Source organism: Selaginella moellendorffii, unplaced genomic scaffold, assembly GCF_000143415.4.
Source record: "Selaginella moellendorffii unplaced genomic scaffold, v1.0 SELMOscaffold_19, whole genome shotgun sequence".
In the NCBI taxonomy this organism is placed as follows: Eukaryota; Viridiplantae; Streptophyta; class Lycopodiopsida; order Selaginellales; family Selaginellaceae; genus Selaginella; species Selaginella moellendorffii.
Genome location: NW_003314280.1, coordinates 1,529,564 through 1,545,002, shown reverse-complemented (window position 1 = coordinate 1,545,002; position 15,439 = coordinate 1,529,564). Strand labels below are relative to the sequence as shown.

The 15,439-nt window shown below is 52.3% G+C and overlaps 6 protein-coding genes and 3 non-coding genes across 12 annotated transcripts; 5 read left to right on the top strand and 4 right to left on the bottom strand.

Annotated features, from left to right (window-relative positions):
• The first annotated feature begins 252 nt into the window (after positions 1-252).
• On the top strand, positions 253-326 carry TRNAI-AAU. Its single transcript has one exon. It is a non-coding gene; the product is annotated as a tRNA-Ile (tRNA).
• A 115-nt stretch (positions 327-441) lies between these two features.
• TRNAP-UGG lies at positions 442-513 on the top strand. The gene has a single exon. It is a non-coding gene; the product is annotated as a tRNA-Pro (tRNA).
• A 408-nt stretch (positions 514-921) lies between these two features.
• On the bottom strand, positions 922-993 carry TRNAD-GUC. Its single transcript has one exon. It is a non-coding gene; the product is annotated as a tRNA-Asp (tRNA).
• A 1,741-nt stretch (positions 994-2,734) lies between these two features.
• On the bottom strand, positions 2,735-4,661 carry LOC9651532 (probable polyol transporter 6). Its single transcript, XM_024677375.1, has 2 exons — positions 4,334-4,661; positions 2,735-4,268 (listed from the first exon to the last, which is right to left on the bottom strand). The coding sequence occupies exons 1-2, from the start codon at positions 4,527-4,529 to the stop codon at positions 2,836-2,838; spliced, it is 1,629 nt and encodes a 542-aa protein (XP_024533143.1). The 5' UTR covers positions 4,530-4,661; the 3' UTR covers positions 2,735-2,835.
• On the bottom strand, positions 4,604-6,378 carry LOC112347084 (manganese-dependent ADP-ribose/CDP-alcohol diphosphatase-like). Of its 2 annotated transcripts, XM_024677384.1 has the most exons (10): positions 6,272-6,378; positions 5,962-6,190; positions 5,798-5,897; positions 5,643-5,736; positions 5,461-5,586; positions 5,342-5,401; positions 5,159-5,283; positions 5,010-5,097; positions 4,915-4,963; positions 4,604-4,857 (listed from the first exon to the last, which is right to left on the bottom strand). In XM_024677384.1, the coding sequence occupies exons 2-10, from the start codon at positions 6,032-6,034 to the stop codon at positions 4,682-4,684; spliced, it is 891 nt and encodes a 296-aa protein (XP_024533152.1). In that variant the 5' UTR covers positions 6,035-6,190; positions 6,272-6,378; the 3' UTR covers positions 4,604-4,681. The 2 variants fall into 2 exon arrangements, with proteins under 2 accessions (XP_024533152.1, XP_024533153.1); XM_024677385.1 differs by lacking the exon at positions 4,915-4,963.
• On the top strand, positions 6,199-8,113 carry LOC9651531 (probable amidase At4g34880). The gene is made up of 5 exons (XM_024677376.1): positions 6,199-6,758; positions 6,817-7,031; positions 7,096-7,332; positions 7,384-7,576; positions 7,638-8,113. The coding sequence occupies exons 1-5, from the start codon at positions 6,255-6,257 to the stop codon at positions 7,995-7,997; spliced, it is 1,509 nt and encodes a 502-aa protein (XP_024533144.1). The 5' UTR covers positions 6,199-6,254; the 3' UTR covers positions 7,998-8,113.
• Positions 7,988-9,106, bottom strand: LOC112347085 (peptidyl-prolyl cis-trans isomerase FKBP16-1, chloroplastic-like). Of its 3 annotated transcripts, none has more exons than XM_024677387.1 (7): positions 9,068-9,106; positions 8,932-9,007; positions 8,796-8,883; positions 8,630-8,740; positions 8,493-8,579; positions 8,356-8,440; positions 7,988-8,300 (listed from the first exon to the last, which is right to left on the bottom strand). In XM_024677387.1, the coding sequence occupies exons 1-7, from the start codon at positions 9,068-9,070 to the stop codon at positions 8,097-8,099; spliced, it is 654 nt and encodes a 217-aa protein (XP_024533155.1). In that variant the 5' UTR covers positions 9,071-9,106; the 3' UTR covers positions 7,988-8,096. The 3 variants fall into 3 exon arrangements, with proteins under 3 accessions (XP_024533155.1, XP_024533156.1, XP_024533157.1); XM_024677388.1 differs by having other exon boundaries at positions 8,493-8,573; XM_024677389.1 differs by lacking the exon at positions 9,068-9,106 and having other exon boundaries at positions 8,932-9,022.
• Positions 9,107-9,169: 63 nt separating this feature from the next.
• Positions 9,170-12,088, top strand: LOC9651530 (phospholipid--sterol O-acyltransferase). Its single transcript, XM_024677372.1, has 15 exons — positions 9,170-9,461; positions 9,547-9,682; positions 9,768-9,912; positions 9,980-10,149; positions 10,212-10,288; positions 10,336-10,513; positions 10,578-10,734; positions 10,791-10,890; positions 10,946-11,040; positions 11,101-11,152; positions 11,204-11,275; positions 11,341-11,509; positions 11,565-11,669; positions 11,730-11,814; positions 11,866-12,088. The coding sequence occupies exons 1-15, from the start codon at positions 9,180-9,182 to the stop codon at positions 11,945-11,947; spliced, it is 1,905 nt and encodes a 634-aa protein (XP_024533140.1). The 5' UTR covers positions 9,170-9,179; the 3' UTR covers positions 11,948-12,088.
• An 899-nt stretch (positions 12,089-12,987) lies between these two features.
• LOC9650855 (pentatricopeptide repeat-containing protein At1g09900) lies at positions 12,988-14,682 on the top strand. The gene has a single exon (XM_024677147.1). It carries the CDS (start codon positions 12,988-12,990, stop codon positions 14,680-14,682), a length of 1,695 nt encoding a protein of 564 aa, XP_024532915.1.
• Positions 14,683-15,439: the final 757 nt, after the last annotated feature.

Here is a 15,439-nt window from a genome sequence, read left to right as displayed (position 1 = left end):
GAAAAATTTGAGAATTATTCTTGAGACAACATTCTTGAGACCTTGTTTCTATGCTCATGCATGCCAATGTGTTTTGGATATAGACTCTGTTTTTGCAATGAGTTTGCCATCGTTGAGCCTACAGATCCCCAAACTCCACATTAACAGTAGATAGGATGGTCTGATGCCTTTAGTGGGTCCTTTTAAATAACTGTTATTATTATTATTATTATTATTAAGTGTACGAATTCCATAACAGTAGATTTAACATAAGGCCTATTAGCTCAGCTGGTCAGAGTGTGGTGCTAATAACGCCAAGGTTGCAGGTTCGAAACCTGCATGGGCCATATACCCACGTATCCTCACACGCAATCTGCCGAGATGATTTCTTTTGGTGATCTCGCGGAATGGGAATTAGTAAACAGGAAGAACAAAATGACTAATTCATTCCCATTGTCTAATGGGCATTTGGTCTAGTGGTATGATTCTCGCTTTGGGTGCGAGAGGTCCTGAGTTCAATTCTCAGAATGCCCCTCTGTCAAAACTTTTTCTGATATTTTTGTGCCTTACATGGCTGAGGTTTACTGCAGTTCTTAGGACAATACGGATCACCATGCCAAGTATGTGGCTATGGATAATGTATAACGTACATGGAAATAAAAAACGACCATCCGCGACTGCCCCGGGATCATACTCTTCAAGACCATGTGCGGCCTCAAGGATCCCCAGAAGCATGCCGCCCGAGACCGACATTCTGGTGAGCGGGATGATCCACAACCACGTCGACTAAGGAGACTGAATGGAATCCACAACAAATTCAAGATCCCAAACGACCAATCTGTCTACGTCCTCTACATTGATTTCTCCAAGGGATTTGGAAGCTGGGAGAGCTGAAATCCGGCAAGCTTGGACCATATTATAAAAATTGGACTGGACAAAACTCGCCGTTGCCGGGGATTGAGCCCGGGTCATCCGCGTGACAGGCGGAAATACTCACCACTATACTACAACGACATTTACATATAGACCAATATTTAGTAAATTTCTTCCATTTAATGCTATTTTAAGAAATTTGTATGATTGCTAATTCAAATTTTTAGGGTTCTTGACGTCAAGTCCGACCGAGCAGCTGGACCACGTACAAGTTTTCAAGGCCCAGCGCCTGTTCAAAGCCTTCTGCAACAAGTCGGGCAACATCACCAAGGAAAAGTGGGACGAGTTCCTGGCCAGTGCATCAATTCAGAGCTGCTGCTTATACCCAACACTTTCACGACTTTTGCTGGCTGCTCAACTTCATGGTTGCCTGCCAGAACTGGTTCCCGCTGGATCGCGCGTGGGAAAAGCTGCAAGCGATTGCCCGGACATGGACGGGATCAACAGCGCCATGGAGAGATTGGACGGCGGCGTCCGTGGCATGGCAAAGGATCAGCTGCTGGCCGAGCTCCAGAGGAGCACGGATGCTGCCATGCTTTGCCTTGTCGAGGCTAGACTCGCCGTTTTGATACTGGGCGAGGAGATGGCCCTCATGAAAACACCCTGTGACTCCCGCAGAGGATCTAAGCGAAGCCATGGAGCATCTGAGACATGCGCTGGCGCGGAATCCAGCCTGATGGGAGGCACACGCTTGGCTGGCTTTGGCGCAGTGGGGAGCAAGGAAGCTCATGAGGCGATCCTGTCGGCAAGGAGGTCCTTGATGCTCAACAGGCAGCAGCCCCGGATGTGGAGCATCCTGGGTCGCATGCCTTTCGAGACTGGCTACTCCATGTATGCAGGGTTTGCGTGGGCGCATGGGGCGGCACTGGGAAGCTACTCCGCAGCTATGCAGTATGGGCAGGCTGTGTCCGATGGCGACAACAAGGCTGCGTCCGCGTTCAAGCTCGCAATGCGCTTGGCCAGCACTGGCGATGAACAGGCCGAGGCGGAGAAGTTCTTCCGTGATGTGGTGGCCGGGAACCCTTCGTGTGCGGAAGTTGCACCCCTGGAGGTTCATGGCGGAACAAGACATAGGTGCTAACGAGGGTGGTGATCGTCTCTTGTTCTGATCTGATCGTGTATGTGCGTGCAACGATCGTCCTTAGAATTGCTAGTACTTCTATTGTCTCTGTTGATTCCAAGGTTTTTTACATCCAAACTTCGTCTCTGACTTAACTCCTGCTTTCTCCACACTTCGAGAAGATTAAGACTGTAAGGAAAGATTCTTGGTGCTATGCTTGATCAAGACCTTTGGGAAGCCATCGAAGATGGTCCCATGGGTCTTCTTTGATAACGTCTTCCCGTGTCTCCCGTGGCCCGCATTCTTGTTTGCTGCGTGAAAGCAGATGGTGCTGGACATGAAGTTTGCGGTTGCCAAATGAATCACTCCTCCTTGGACATCTTGGCGGCATTTGACGCACGAGCTATTGTCGAAAGGCAATTGGCAGATTGTCTGGAGTGTAGTCCTCGATAGCCGCACCTAGAACTCCGTGGACCGGAGTGGCCACTGCGGTGCTGGCCAAGCACAATGTAGTCCAGGCAACACGATGTTTTGTGTCACTGTGCTCATGGTTGTCTATGGGAAGGAAATCGCTAACACCCACCTGGTAACATACAGCGTCCGGAGCCGGATGTTTGCGCTTGGACCGCGATGCTATGAGCATATGCCCTGAGCAGGCATCTTGGTCTCGACAAATCTACGTTCGATCAAATGCCCTCTCTCTTCGATTCCATGCCGGAGAGAAACGTTGACTTTCTACATGGCGATGCTCCAAGCATATTCCCTGGCTGGGCATCTGGCCGATTCGAAGACCATGTTTGATAAGATGCCTCAATGCAACGTCGTTGATGTAGGACACAATATGCAGAGAGAAATACTATATCCTATACTTTTTCCTGCCTGAGATCATCCGGCTGCCACCCGAAATACTTACAAACCTCCTCCAGTGACTTGCCTTTGGTCTCGGGCACCACGAAGAAAACAAACCCGATGGATGCAAGAGCGATGGAGGCGTAGACGAAGAAAGCCCCGGACGTGGTGATCGCCCCGGCCAGGCTCAAGTAAGTCAGCGCCACGGCCCCGCTGATCGCCCTGTTCATCCCGATGGACAGGCTCATCGCCCGGGCCCTGAGAGTGAGCGGGAAAACCTCCGACGTCAACACACACACCGTCGGCCCGAATCCAATGGAGAAGCTCGTCATGAATCCGCAGATGGCGAGCATGGCGATGACCACCACCGCCACCGACGCGTGCTCTGCACCGCTCGTGTCCACCTTCGTACCGACGTGAAGGAAGCGGAACGTCACCGCTACCGTGGTGAGCGCGATGGTCATCCCGGTGGCACTTGCCAGGAGCAGCGGCCTGCGTCCCAGGCTGTCGAGCCAGATGGTGGCCACCAGGATGGTGAGAGTTTTCGTCACGCCGACGGCGATGGTCATGCCCAGCACGCTCGTCCTGCTCTTCATCCCCGCCTGTGCGAACACCGTGGGGCTGTAGTACACGAGAGCGTCCACGCCCGATGCCTGCTGGAAGAAGTGAATTCCCAGTGACACCAGTAGCATCCTGCGCACCGGAGCCGACGGTAGCAGTAACTGCTTCCAGACGTTGCTAGCTTTCCTTCTTCTCCTCGGCTCAAGGAGCTCTTCCGGATCATCCACCTTTGAGGAGGTGAGTTCTTCTCCTTTCTCTACCTCGTACTCGTCTCCCAGTGACTCCACTATCGCCGCGAGCCTCGACTCCGCCTCCATCTTGTTCCCAGCGCACGTTTTCAGGAGAATTGCCTTGGCTGGAGAGAGCCTACCTTGCATCACCAGCCAGCGAGGAGACTCGGGCATCACCAGCACGGCGCAAGCCAGGAACACGGAAGGGACGGCGCCGACTCCCAGCATCAGCCTCCATCCGAGCCACTCGGGAAGCGGCGAGAGTGCAAAGTTCGCTACGTATCCAAGCAGGACCCCGATGTTGACGAAAAGATCGGCAGACGAGCCGAGGGATCCCCTGCTTCCGGGAGGAGAGAGTTCTGCCGTGTACACTGGAGAGATAGTAGCAAAGCCGACCCCCAACCCCGATAGAACTCGTCCTGCCATGAGCACCGCGTATGAGGGAGACAATGCCATGAGCAAGGCAGCGACGAAGAAGATTGCGGCGGCTGTAGCCATTGTCTTCCTTCTTCCCACCGCATCAGCCACCTTCCCGGCCATGAGCCCACCCACGAGAGTCGCCAGGCTGAGAATGCCAACCAGTACTTCCTGCTGCACGCTGTTGAGCTCGAAGTAATCTTTGATGTAGAGCAAGGCACCACTCATGACACCAATATCTGGATATATGAATTGAGAAGAAAGAATGAGAATCAAGGCATGTCCAGAAGGAAGAAGAACGTACCATATCCGAGCAGTAGAGAGTTGAGAGAAGCCAGCAATGTACAAAACACCACATACTTGTTGTAGTTTTCTTTCTTTCCACCGGGGGCTTCTGCTGGATTGTCTGCTGAGAGCTTTTCGTCCAGATTTCTAGCCGAATCGAATAGGGATTTCGTTCCAGATCGTGAGGACAGGGCGAGTTGGGGGCGCTCTTCCATGGGCAAGATTCCAGACAATCGAGACAAAAGAATGAAACATTTGCAAAGACTTACTTCAAAGTTATGGAAGTCAATGCAGTCAACTTAAAAGTATTTCATTAGCATGAAGCATTGGACTTTGAGCTCATGATTCTAGAGGAACTTTGGCTTAATCAAATTTCCAGGACGCGGCTGATCACAGTACCGGTGCCTTGTATGGTGATTTTGTGACGATCAAACACATTTACCACTGCGTGAGCCTGTGAGCCTGTTGGAGCTTCCAAGATGGCTTGCACGGTGACAAAGTGCTTGCCATTGATACATGCGTAGCCACCCGGATGGTGGTGCCCTGCAACAAACAATTCACACAAGAATACTATTGAATCAGCCAAATCCTCGAGCTTACCACACAGAAAGAGCACAAAGGCTGAGCTTTCCACGAGCACCGAGGAGATCTGAGAGAGCAAGAAGAAGAAATTTATAACTTCTTTGCTTTCTTACCTCTTGATGGTTCCAAGCTAGAAGGCCGTCCGGAGCCGAGCCGGCTACTACCGGATGGTGTGCCGCTACAATAAGTTTGATCTTGTTCCTAGAATTTTGGACAAGACGATAATGGAGACATGGAAATCTTGGGGAAAAAGATTATATACCTCTCTGCGTTTGCTATCACTTCTTTGAGCCAGGACATCTGGATGGATCCAATGCCCCCGTTCGACAAAGACATTTGGGGATGATCGTCGCCCAAAGGATGTGCGTGAAGAAATTCCGTGGCTTCCTGTTAGTGTTGATGAGTGGAAAAATTCTTGACACCATGGCGAATGAGTAAAAGCTACCTTGAAGTTTTGTGTGTCCTCCGACCACTTCGTGCTCATGTCCATTGTGTCAAGAACTACCTGAATGAAAAAAGAAAACGAAAAAATGAACGTGTCCAATGCGATACTTTCAAGCTTACCAGAGACCAAGCATGGCTCATTTCTTGCACGTAGTAAGAAGCTGGCATCCCAAGTTGTGCCATGACTGATTCCCTCGGCAATGACAAGCAGTGGTTTCCCAAAACATGGAACGCTGGGAGCTCCAGCTGAGAAACAAAAGAAAAACTTTCAGTTGTTCGTAAAAATTAAAACGAGTAAAAACCTTTTGAAGTTCAGCCAGGATCGTCTCAAAGTCTTCGGTGGTTTTCTCTGGCGAGACGTTCCCATCGATAATGTCTCCGAGTGAAAGAACAAACCTGGCTAGCCAAGGTTATTAATTTCGCCATGGAACACAATTTTTCTAGCTTTGCTACTCACTCCAATTCGCTCCTTCTAGAGTTGAAGTGCATCACAGCTTTAGACAGTTTCTGTGGAGCCTCCCTGTATCGTTTGATGCGTCCATTGCCTTCCGATGCCTCTGGAGTAGAAAGGAGTTCCAGCTAATAAAGAAAAGAACGAGCAGGGAGAAAAATGTAAGCTACCAGCATCGTCTTTGTCCCCAAATTGAACATCCGCAATCACCCCAAACGAAAAGGATGAATGATCCTCGGCCATGGAGAGAACACTAGTACTATACTACTATCAGTGCTAAAACGAAAGACCAAGTCAGTTTTGGCTGGCTCTTGGCATCTTTTTCGTATAGACCAATGCTCTATGACAAAATCCAAGCTTACCACCTTTTCATGATCCTCCAAGAAATGCTTGTCCTGGCTAGAATCAGGAGGTAACTTAGTGGAAAGTGGAACAAAGTGGAAAGAAACAAGCTTTCATAGTAATGGCGTTCTTACTCACCGTCGCGGTGCTGCTCGCGGCGTGCTCTCTCTCCGGCACTCGATCGCCCATCCTAGAGGCGAGCGTGGAAGAAATCCAGCAGGCCTTCCGGTCCGGGAGCCTCACCTCGCGCGAGCTCGTCGGTTTCTACCTGGATCGAATCGCCCACCTCAATCCCACGCTCAACGCAGTCATCCAGCTCAACCCCGACGCTCTTGCCCTGGCCGATGAGGCAGACGCACAGAGGCGGCAAAGCAGCGCAGTTGCTCAGGGGCTCCATGGAATCCCAGTGCTGCTCAAGGACTCCATCGCCACTGCCGATAGGATGGGCACCACTGCGGGCTCTCTGGCCTTACTGGGCTCCAAAGTTCCTCGGGACGCTGGCATTGTGGCCAGGCTCCGGAGGGCCGGAGCGATCATTCTTGGCAAGACCAACCTCAGCGAATGGATGAACTTTCGATCCACAAACTCCACCAGCGGCTGGAGTGCGCTTGGCGGTCAGACAAAGGTATAGCCTCGGATCCATCCACTTGGGCTGGCTAGGTTCTTAGTGATCTTTGCCATAGAATCCTTACAATCTGGACGAAAGCCCGTGCGGATCCAGCAGTGGCTCCGCGGTGGCGGTAGCTGCCAACATGGTTTCGGTCTCGGTAGGGACCGAGACGGATGGATCGATCCTCTGCCCCTCAAGCGTGAATGCGGTGGTGGGAATCAAGCCCACGGTCGGCCTCACAAGCCGAGCTGGCGCCATCCCAATCTCGCACACCCAGGATACGGTCGGGTAAGCCCAGTCAAACACGGTCAATTTAGTCAAACACGATCAACGCTGGCCGAGCTTTTCGCAGGCCGATTTGCCGGAGCGTGGCGGATGCCGTGGCGGTGCTGGACGCCATAGCCGGAGCCGACCCGAGAGACCGGCAAACTCTATTCATTTCTAAATACATTCCTCGGGGAGGATACAAGCAGTTCTTGAGGCGGAATGGGCTTCGCGGTAAGCGGCTTGGCATTGCTCGCGTTCCTTTCTTTCAAGGAATCCGGGAGGACACGATTGCCGCCGTAGAGAAGATGATCTCAATCGCCAAGTTAAGTTTCACGAGCCTCTTCACTCATCAAACTGTCTGATCCATCCCCAGATCTCGTGGAGCGGTGATTGTCGAGAACTTGACGCTCCCGCACGCAGATGAGACCCTCTCGGGCGTGAGCGAGGATCTGGTTCTTCTTACGAATTTCAAGGTGGAGCTCAACCAGTACCTTGCTCAGCTCGTCAAGAGCCAGGTCCGGAGCCTCGAGGACGTGATCAAGTTCAACATCCAGCACGCTGACAAGGTAAGTGGAGGACACTCTCGTAAAAGGACCACCTTTCACAAACTTCTTTCCAAGTTTCCAGGAGATGAAGCTCTTTGGCCAAGAAACGTTCCTCGAGTCACAGGCAACCAAAGGCACGCATTCAAAGGACTACAAGGAGGCCGTCAAACGAAATCAGTTCCTCACAAAGCACGGGATTGATCATCTTTTTGAGACGCACAAGCTGGATGCGCTGATCGGAGCAATGCCATCTCTCATGACTGCTCCTGCGGCGATTGCTGGCTATCCTGCCATCACCATTCCTGCGGGATACGTCTCCTCCACGGGCGTTCCATTTGGAATTGGAATTCTGGGAAGCAAAGGCTCTGAACCAACTCTTATAGAGATTGCTTTTGACTTGGAGCAGGCAACCCTTGTCCGGAAACCTCCACCTTCGATGTAAATAGTTCGTGGATTTCATGCTGTGTAGAACTTCAATGCTGGAGTTTACGGGATAGAATGTTTCTAAGCAAGGATGATATATACAACGTGGTTTTCACGATCAAGTTCCGTCACTAATCTTCACCAGCTCGATCTCGAACAGCAATGGTTTCTGGAAGCTATTCATCAGCCTCCGTCCAGCTGCGGCTGTTGTTGGCTGAGGCTGCATTGATTCTTGGGTCCAGCCCAAGTCTGGATTGACAAGAATTCTCCGCTTTCCCCCGAGCTTCATGCCTTCCATGCCGAGTTCTACAGCTCGAGGAACCTGGAAGGTTCCAAAAGGTCACACTTTTTTCTCCATGCCAAGCATTACATCTTACTGTTTTTCCACCCAGTTGGAACGTTAGAACCTCTCCAACGTCGTCTTTGCCTTCGTTCCCGTAACCCAGCGAATCAAGATACATGCTGTTTCTTCGATGCGTGAGACTCGGAAAGATCATGGGCAGCGGACTCTTACCCGTTTAATCGATATATAACGTATTGAACCGAGACGACATCGCCGGGAGCCACTGTTCTTCCCGAGCCAGCGTCGAGTTCTCTGAATCTGATCGGTGAAAGAATGTGACAAGGAGCGAGATCGATCGAGAAACTTACCTTACTCCCGATGGCAGAGTTATAATTGGACCCTGGGCTCTCTCTTTCTCCTCGCGACGAGCTTCGCCGGCCTCCCTTGCCTCTTCCAAGTTTGTGTAGAGTTTCCTGGCGCTGCAAAACGCAAAAAATTCCATGCCAGAAGAACAGCGAGGAAAGAAAAGAAGACCTCGGCGAAGAGGGCAGTGATAGCGCTGAAGCTGCCGCAATTCCATGGCCCAGGAACAAGATTTCTCTGCGTGTTCGCCCCACACTCTCTGCAAGAACACAAAATCTACTCTCTGTAAGCTCTATCAAAATCTTACCTTGGGCTCGACAGTAGAATCGAGTGGAGCAGCAGCGAGCACGGAGCAAAATCGTCATAGAAAACCGGATTAAACTCTAAAAAAGTTGTTGGCATGGTAGATCTTCCAAGAGCAAGATGGATGAGATGGGCCATACCATAAACCCAACACGATTTTATCGTTGAAAGTCCTCCCTTGCCTAGGGGCCTCGCTTTTTTCAATCCCTCCAATTGCTAGCCTAGTTAGAATGTCGCTGCGAGTACCATTCGATGATCCGATGCCGCGGCGGTACTGGCAGCAATCGGGCGCTGGCAATGGCGCCGCTCCTCCTCCGCCTCCTCCTCCTCCTCGGCCTAGGGTTATCGCCGATCGCGCTGGGAGCCGGCGTGGACGCCAGGAACTGGGGCACCGATGAGCACCATCGCAAATTCTCGGGCGTCATCATCCCCGGATTCATGTCCACGCGCCTCCGCTCGTGGTCGCTGCTGGATTGCCCCTTCTCGCCGCTCAATTTCAACCCGCTAGACCCGGTGTGGCTCGACACTAGGAAGGTGAGCTCCCCAGAGAAAGATCTTCTCTTCTTAGTTTGGTCGAGAGCTTTCTATATACTAGCAATGATTGATGGTGCTCGCACAGGTCTTGTCGGTCCCATACTGCTGGATGAAGTGCATGGTGCTGGATCCCGTGAACCAGACGGATCATCCAGAGTGTAAATCGCGACCCGACAGTGGCATCGCCGCGATCAGCGAGCTTGATCCAGGCTATATCACTGGTAAGAGGAGGAAAGTTCTTTCTATATCTCGATTGAGTCGTAGAGCTGTATGGTCTTTTGCTTGTTTGATCTTTCTTTCTCTCAGGGCCTCTTTCCTCGGTCTGGAAGGACTGGGTTGCTTGGTGCGTAGAATTTGGAATCGAGGCGGAGTCTATCGTCGCGGCACCGTATGACTGGAGGCTCGCGGGGTCTGCTCTAGAGGCACGAGACCTCTACTTTCATAGGCTAAGGTTTGAGAAACTTCTCGTTCTTGTTCTAGTTCTTGTTCTTGGAGCTGACAACTACTTTCTCGTCCAGGCTAACTTTCGAAACATGTCGAAAGCTTCGAGGAGGCCCGTCGCTCGTCTTCGCTCACTCGCTCGGGAACAACGTGTTTCGGTATTTTTTGGAGTGGCTCAAGCAAGAGATTGCTCCAAAGGACTACTTGATGTGGATCGATGATCACATATTCGCATATCATGCTCTTGGTGCGATGCGATGGAACTGTGGTTTTGTGTTGGCGTTTCTCAGTTGGTCTCTTCTATCGCAGGTGCGCCATTCCTGGGAGCTGCAGAAACAGTGAAAGGGTGGCTATCTGGAGTGACATTTGGGCTTCCTATTGCCGAGGTTTGGAGCTTTGTTTTGCTGATTGTTTTTTCTCATGATCGTATCAGGGGACGGCCAGGTCGATGCTTTCAACTTTCAGCTCGGGATTATGGATGCTACCATTTTCTCCGAGCTGTGTTCCCTCGACGAAAGCATGCTGCTGTACAGGGCGAGATTCCTGCAATGAGGACGATGCTTTCAGCTGGCCTATGGACGTTCTTAAGATCGACGTGCCGATGGATGCTGGTAAAGACGTGTAAAGCGTTCCAACTCTTTTTTACTTTTTTTTTTATCCTCTCTTCTTTCTCAGGTTTCTCTTTGGAGGTCAACCCGTTACCAACTTTACCAGAGTGTTCTCTTCCTTTTCAGCGAACCTATCCTGCTCAGAAAATAGCAGATGGAACTATTTTCCTAGAGAACCTGGATATTGACGCAGACGGAAAATCCGCATTTGAGCTGCTCAAGAAGTGTGGGACGAGTTCGAGCTTATCACCCCAACTAACATGCGTGCGTTTTTTTCCAGATACTACTTGGATGATCCTGTACTTAATCCACTCACCCCATGGGAGAGACCACCTATCAAGAACGTGTACTGTATCTATGGCGTCAATCTGAAAACGGAGGTAAATAACAAGCCATTCCTGATGTTTATGGAAAGTAACATCAAGCAATCATCAGGTTGGGTATCATTTTGCACCGACTGGGAGGCCATTTCCAGACAATTGGATGATGAAAGATGTCTTTTATGAAACGGATGGCACTCTTGTGTCGAGGTAATACAAATTTCGCTGTTGCTGCTGTTTTAAGGAAATACTGTTCGTTCTCTTCTGCAGGTCGGGCGTAGAAGTGCAAGGATCTCCAAGTGCTGTAACCGGGGATGCAACGGTATGTGATGCTATTTGGCTCGTGAAGTTTCAAGTAACTTGGAACTTTCAGGTGCCATACAACTCGCTTTCGTGGTGTAAGACATGGCTGGGCGAGCAAGTAAACGTGACGCGGGCTCCTCAGGTGAAGATTGTTGTCCTGTTGTTGCAACATGCTGTTGAAACGCGTTTTGGTTTTCTATCTTCAAGACGGCACACGACGGCTCAGACGTCCAAGAGCTTTTCAACGTTGAGCCTCGCCCTGGAGGCGACATTCCTGTCAACGTGAGCCGGGACAACAGAATGAAGTATATCACGTACTATGAAGATGCGCTGTCCATACCCGGAAAGAAGACCGCCGTCTGGGAAGTCGACAAGAGTAAGTGTTGTCTTGGATTGCAATTGTGTTCGTCGGGAGTAACTTGGTTGTGCAGTCGACCACAGAAACTTGGTTCGATCTCCTGTTCTGCTCAGGGAGCTTTGGCTGGAGATCTTGCACGACTCCCATCCTCAGGCAACCCGAAGTTTTGTGTCCAAAGGTACACCTTCAGTGTGACTAAAGAGTAGAAAACACGACGCTCATCTTCGATGAAAAGCAGCCAAGAGGGAACCTATGCGAGACGAGGATTGCTTCTGGGACTACTCCAAAGCACGGTGTGCTATGATGCAGCGATGCGAATACAGGTAGGCGTCGTTGTTGAATCGAACTACACCTGAAAAAAACTGATGTCACAGGTATGTCTTTGGCGACGTCCATCTCGGACAGAGCTGCCGATTGAAAGCCTCAACTGGCACACACATTTTACATTACTTGTAAAGGCGAGATACGCAGAACTTAGAGTTGGCTAACGGTAGATTCTTGTCTCTTAACTTTGGTTAACTTGAGCTCGAGCAATCCTAGCCGTTCGTAGAGCTTAAGAATCCGACGGTCTGAGTTTAACTTATCTTGACCCGCGAATATGCTTGCAACGGCTCAAAGAATATCCCAGCGAACCTAGGGCATTTTATCCAATCGGATCACATATGTGTGGCGTTGTGAGCGGCAGCCATGGCGCTGCTGCCTCACAATGCATCGTCGCGCCACAGCCCTCGCCATCGCCAAATCCCCGCCGAGGAGGAGGAGGAGGAGGAGGCGCAGCAGGTAATTGCAAGCCGCTACTCGCCGAGGATCCCCGATCAATCTCCGAGGCGCTGGAATCGCTGAGGCCCGGCCAGAGCGTCGTCGCCGCCCTCCGCGGCTGCAAGGGCCGCCTCCACCCTTCTGTCGCGGCCGCCATTCTCGCCCAGCTCGACGGCAATGCCGAGCTTGGCACCCAGTTCTACGACTGGGCCGCGGCTCTCCCGGGATTCAAGCACACCATCTTCTCCTTCAACAAGTACCTCAATCTCCTCGTCAAGTCGGGCTCCCCCGCCAAGGCCATCGATCTCTTTCGCTCGCGCCTCCCGCCACGCTGCCGCCCCAATCACTTCACCTACAGCACGCTCCTCCGCGCGACTTACAAGGCCGGCGGCGACGTCGAGAGGACTCTCGGCTTCTTCCGCCGGATCCGGAGCTCCTCGCGCTCGGTTGCGGACTACAACATCGTGCTCCAGTCGCTGTGCCGCGCGGGGGACACAGCTCGCGCGCTGGAGATCTTCCGCGGGGAGATGGCTCGCGACGGCGTAGCTCCCACCATCGTGACTTACAACACGATCATCAATGGGCTCTGCAAGAGCAACGATCTTGGCGCAGGGATGGAGCTCTTCGAAGAGCTCGTGGAGAGAGGCCACCACCCCGACGTGGTGACTTACAACACGCTGATCGATAGCTTGTGCAAAGCCGGGGATCTGGAGGAGGCACGGCGGCTCCATGGCGACATGAGCTCTCGAGGTTGCGTCCCAAACGTCGTCACCTACAGCGTGCTCATCAACGGGCTGTGCAAGGTCGGCCGGATCGACGAGGCGCGAGAGCTCATCCAGGAGATGACGCGGAAGAGCTGCGACGTTCTTCCAAACATCATCACTTACAACTCGTTCCTCGACGGGCTTTGCAAGCAGTCCATGACGGCCGAGGCGTGCGAGCTGATGAGGAGCTTGCGAGATGGGAGCTTGAGAGTCTCTCCAGACACCGTGACTTTCAGCACGCTGATCGACGGGCTGTGCAAGTGTGGCCAGATCGACGAGGCTTGCAGCGTCTTCGACGACATGATCGCGGGTGGCTACGTCCCGAACGTTATCACCTACAACGCGCTCGTGAACGGGCTGTGCAAGGCGGACAAGATGGAGAGAGCCCACGCCATGATCGAGAGTATGGTGGACAAGGGCGTCACCCCGGACGTGATCACCTACAGCGTCCTGGTGGACGCCTTTTGCAAGGCCTCCCGCGTCGACGAGGCTCTGGAGCTCCTCCACGGCATGGCGTCGCGGGGATGCACGCCAAACGTGGTGACTTTCAACTCGATCATCGACGGACTCTGCAAGTCGGACCGATCGGGCGAGGCCTTCCAGATGTTCGACGACATGACGCTCAAGCACGGCCTGGCCCCGGACAAGATCACGTACTGCACCTTGATCGATGGTCTCTTCCGGACGGGGCGGGCGGGTCAGGCCGAGGCGCTGCTCGACGCCATGCCCGACCCGGACACGTACGCTTTCAACTGCTGTATCAACGGACTTTCCAAGCTCGGGGACGTGTCGAGAGCGCTCCAGGTCTACAACCGGATGCTGGAGCTGGAGCTCGTGCCTGACAAAGTCACCTTCAACATTCTCATCGCGGGGGCTTGCAAGGCCGGCAACTTCGAGCAGGCGTCCGCGCTCTTCGAGGAGATGGTGGCCAAGAACTTGCAGCCGGACGTGATGACTTTTGGCGCGCTCATCGACGGGCTGTGCAAGGCGGGACAGGTGGAGGCCGCGCGGGACATCCTCGATCTCATGGGGAATCTGGGAGTTCCTCCAAACGTGGTGACTTACAACGCGCTTGTCCACGGCCTGTGCAAGTCCGGCCGGATCGAGGAGGCCTGCCAGTTCCTGGAGGAGATGGTGAGCTCCGGCTGCGTGCCCGACTCCATCACTTACGGCTCGCTCGTCTACGCGCTCTGCCGGGCCTCGAGAACCGACGACGCTCTCCAGCTCGTGAGCGAGCTTAAGAGCTTTGGCTGGGATCCCGACACCGTGACTTACAACATCCTCGTGGACGGGCTGTGGAAGTCGGGGAAGACCGAGCAGGCGATCACTGTTCTTGAGGAGATGGTCGGCAAGGGCCACCAGCCGGACTCGTTCACCTTCGCGGCTTGCTTCAGTGGTCTCCACAGATCTGGGAACTTGGCCGGGACGATGGAGCTGCTGCGAGTGGTGCTGGCCAAGGGGATGCTGCCGGACGCCACCACTTGCAGCTCCATCCTCGACTGGGTTTGCCGGTCGGGAAAGCTAGACGACGTCAAGGCCATGATCAAAGAATTTGAGGCTTCTTCTCCAGCCGCGGCTGCTCTATCTCTGTGCGCTGCAAGGGTGGAAGAAGTTTCTTTGGCAGGAAAAACTTGTACAGACGAAGAATCCAGTGAAGTTTGTGTATAAGAATGCCCTTCCTTACAAACAAATCACAAAAGAAGCTATTACAGTCTTGGAAGTACTTGGCAAAAGCTCGCCAACGTTTTGTTTGATTTAGAAACTACAAAAGGTGATACGTTGCCAGGCTCAGGCACTGCTAACTAATAAAGCCAGTGATGCAGTTCCTCACGCGCGAAAGAAATGCGACCAGGAAAGAAAAATAGCAAGTCGAACAGCACCCGGAAGCATTCGTAGCGTGGCTTCAGTGACCAGTTCGCCACAACTTAGCTGCAGTGAATCACAACCTCTTTTACTTGATGAACTCCATAAATCCTTGACAACCATCACGTTGGGTGGTGTGGGATCATGCACGTGAAGATGAACAGTCACATCCTTGCACTTGGTGACACCTCCAGGCACAAATGACTGCAACACAGATCGATCAGCAAGAAACACAAGACAAAACAAAAGAAAAAACGAACCTGAAGAGAACAGCAGTCAGTATGTATTGTCTCCAAAGCCAAACAAAGAGAAGAGACTGTCCATGGTCATCTTGTGTTCGCTGTTAACTGAGGGAGCTTGGAGGTGTCACCAAGCGTAAGGATGTGGCTGTTCATCTTCACGTGCAAGATCCCACACCGCCCACCATGATGGTTTTCAAGGATTTACTTGGAGTTCATCAAGTGGAAGACATCGTGATTCACTGCAGCCCCGGCTGCTGTTCGACTTGCTCTTCTTTTTTCCTGGTCGCATTTTTCACGCGTGAGAAGTAGCAATGCCTGAT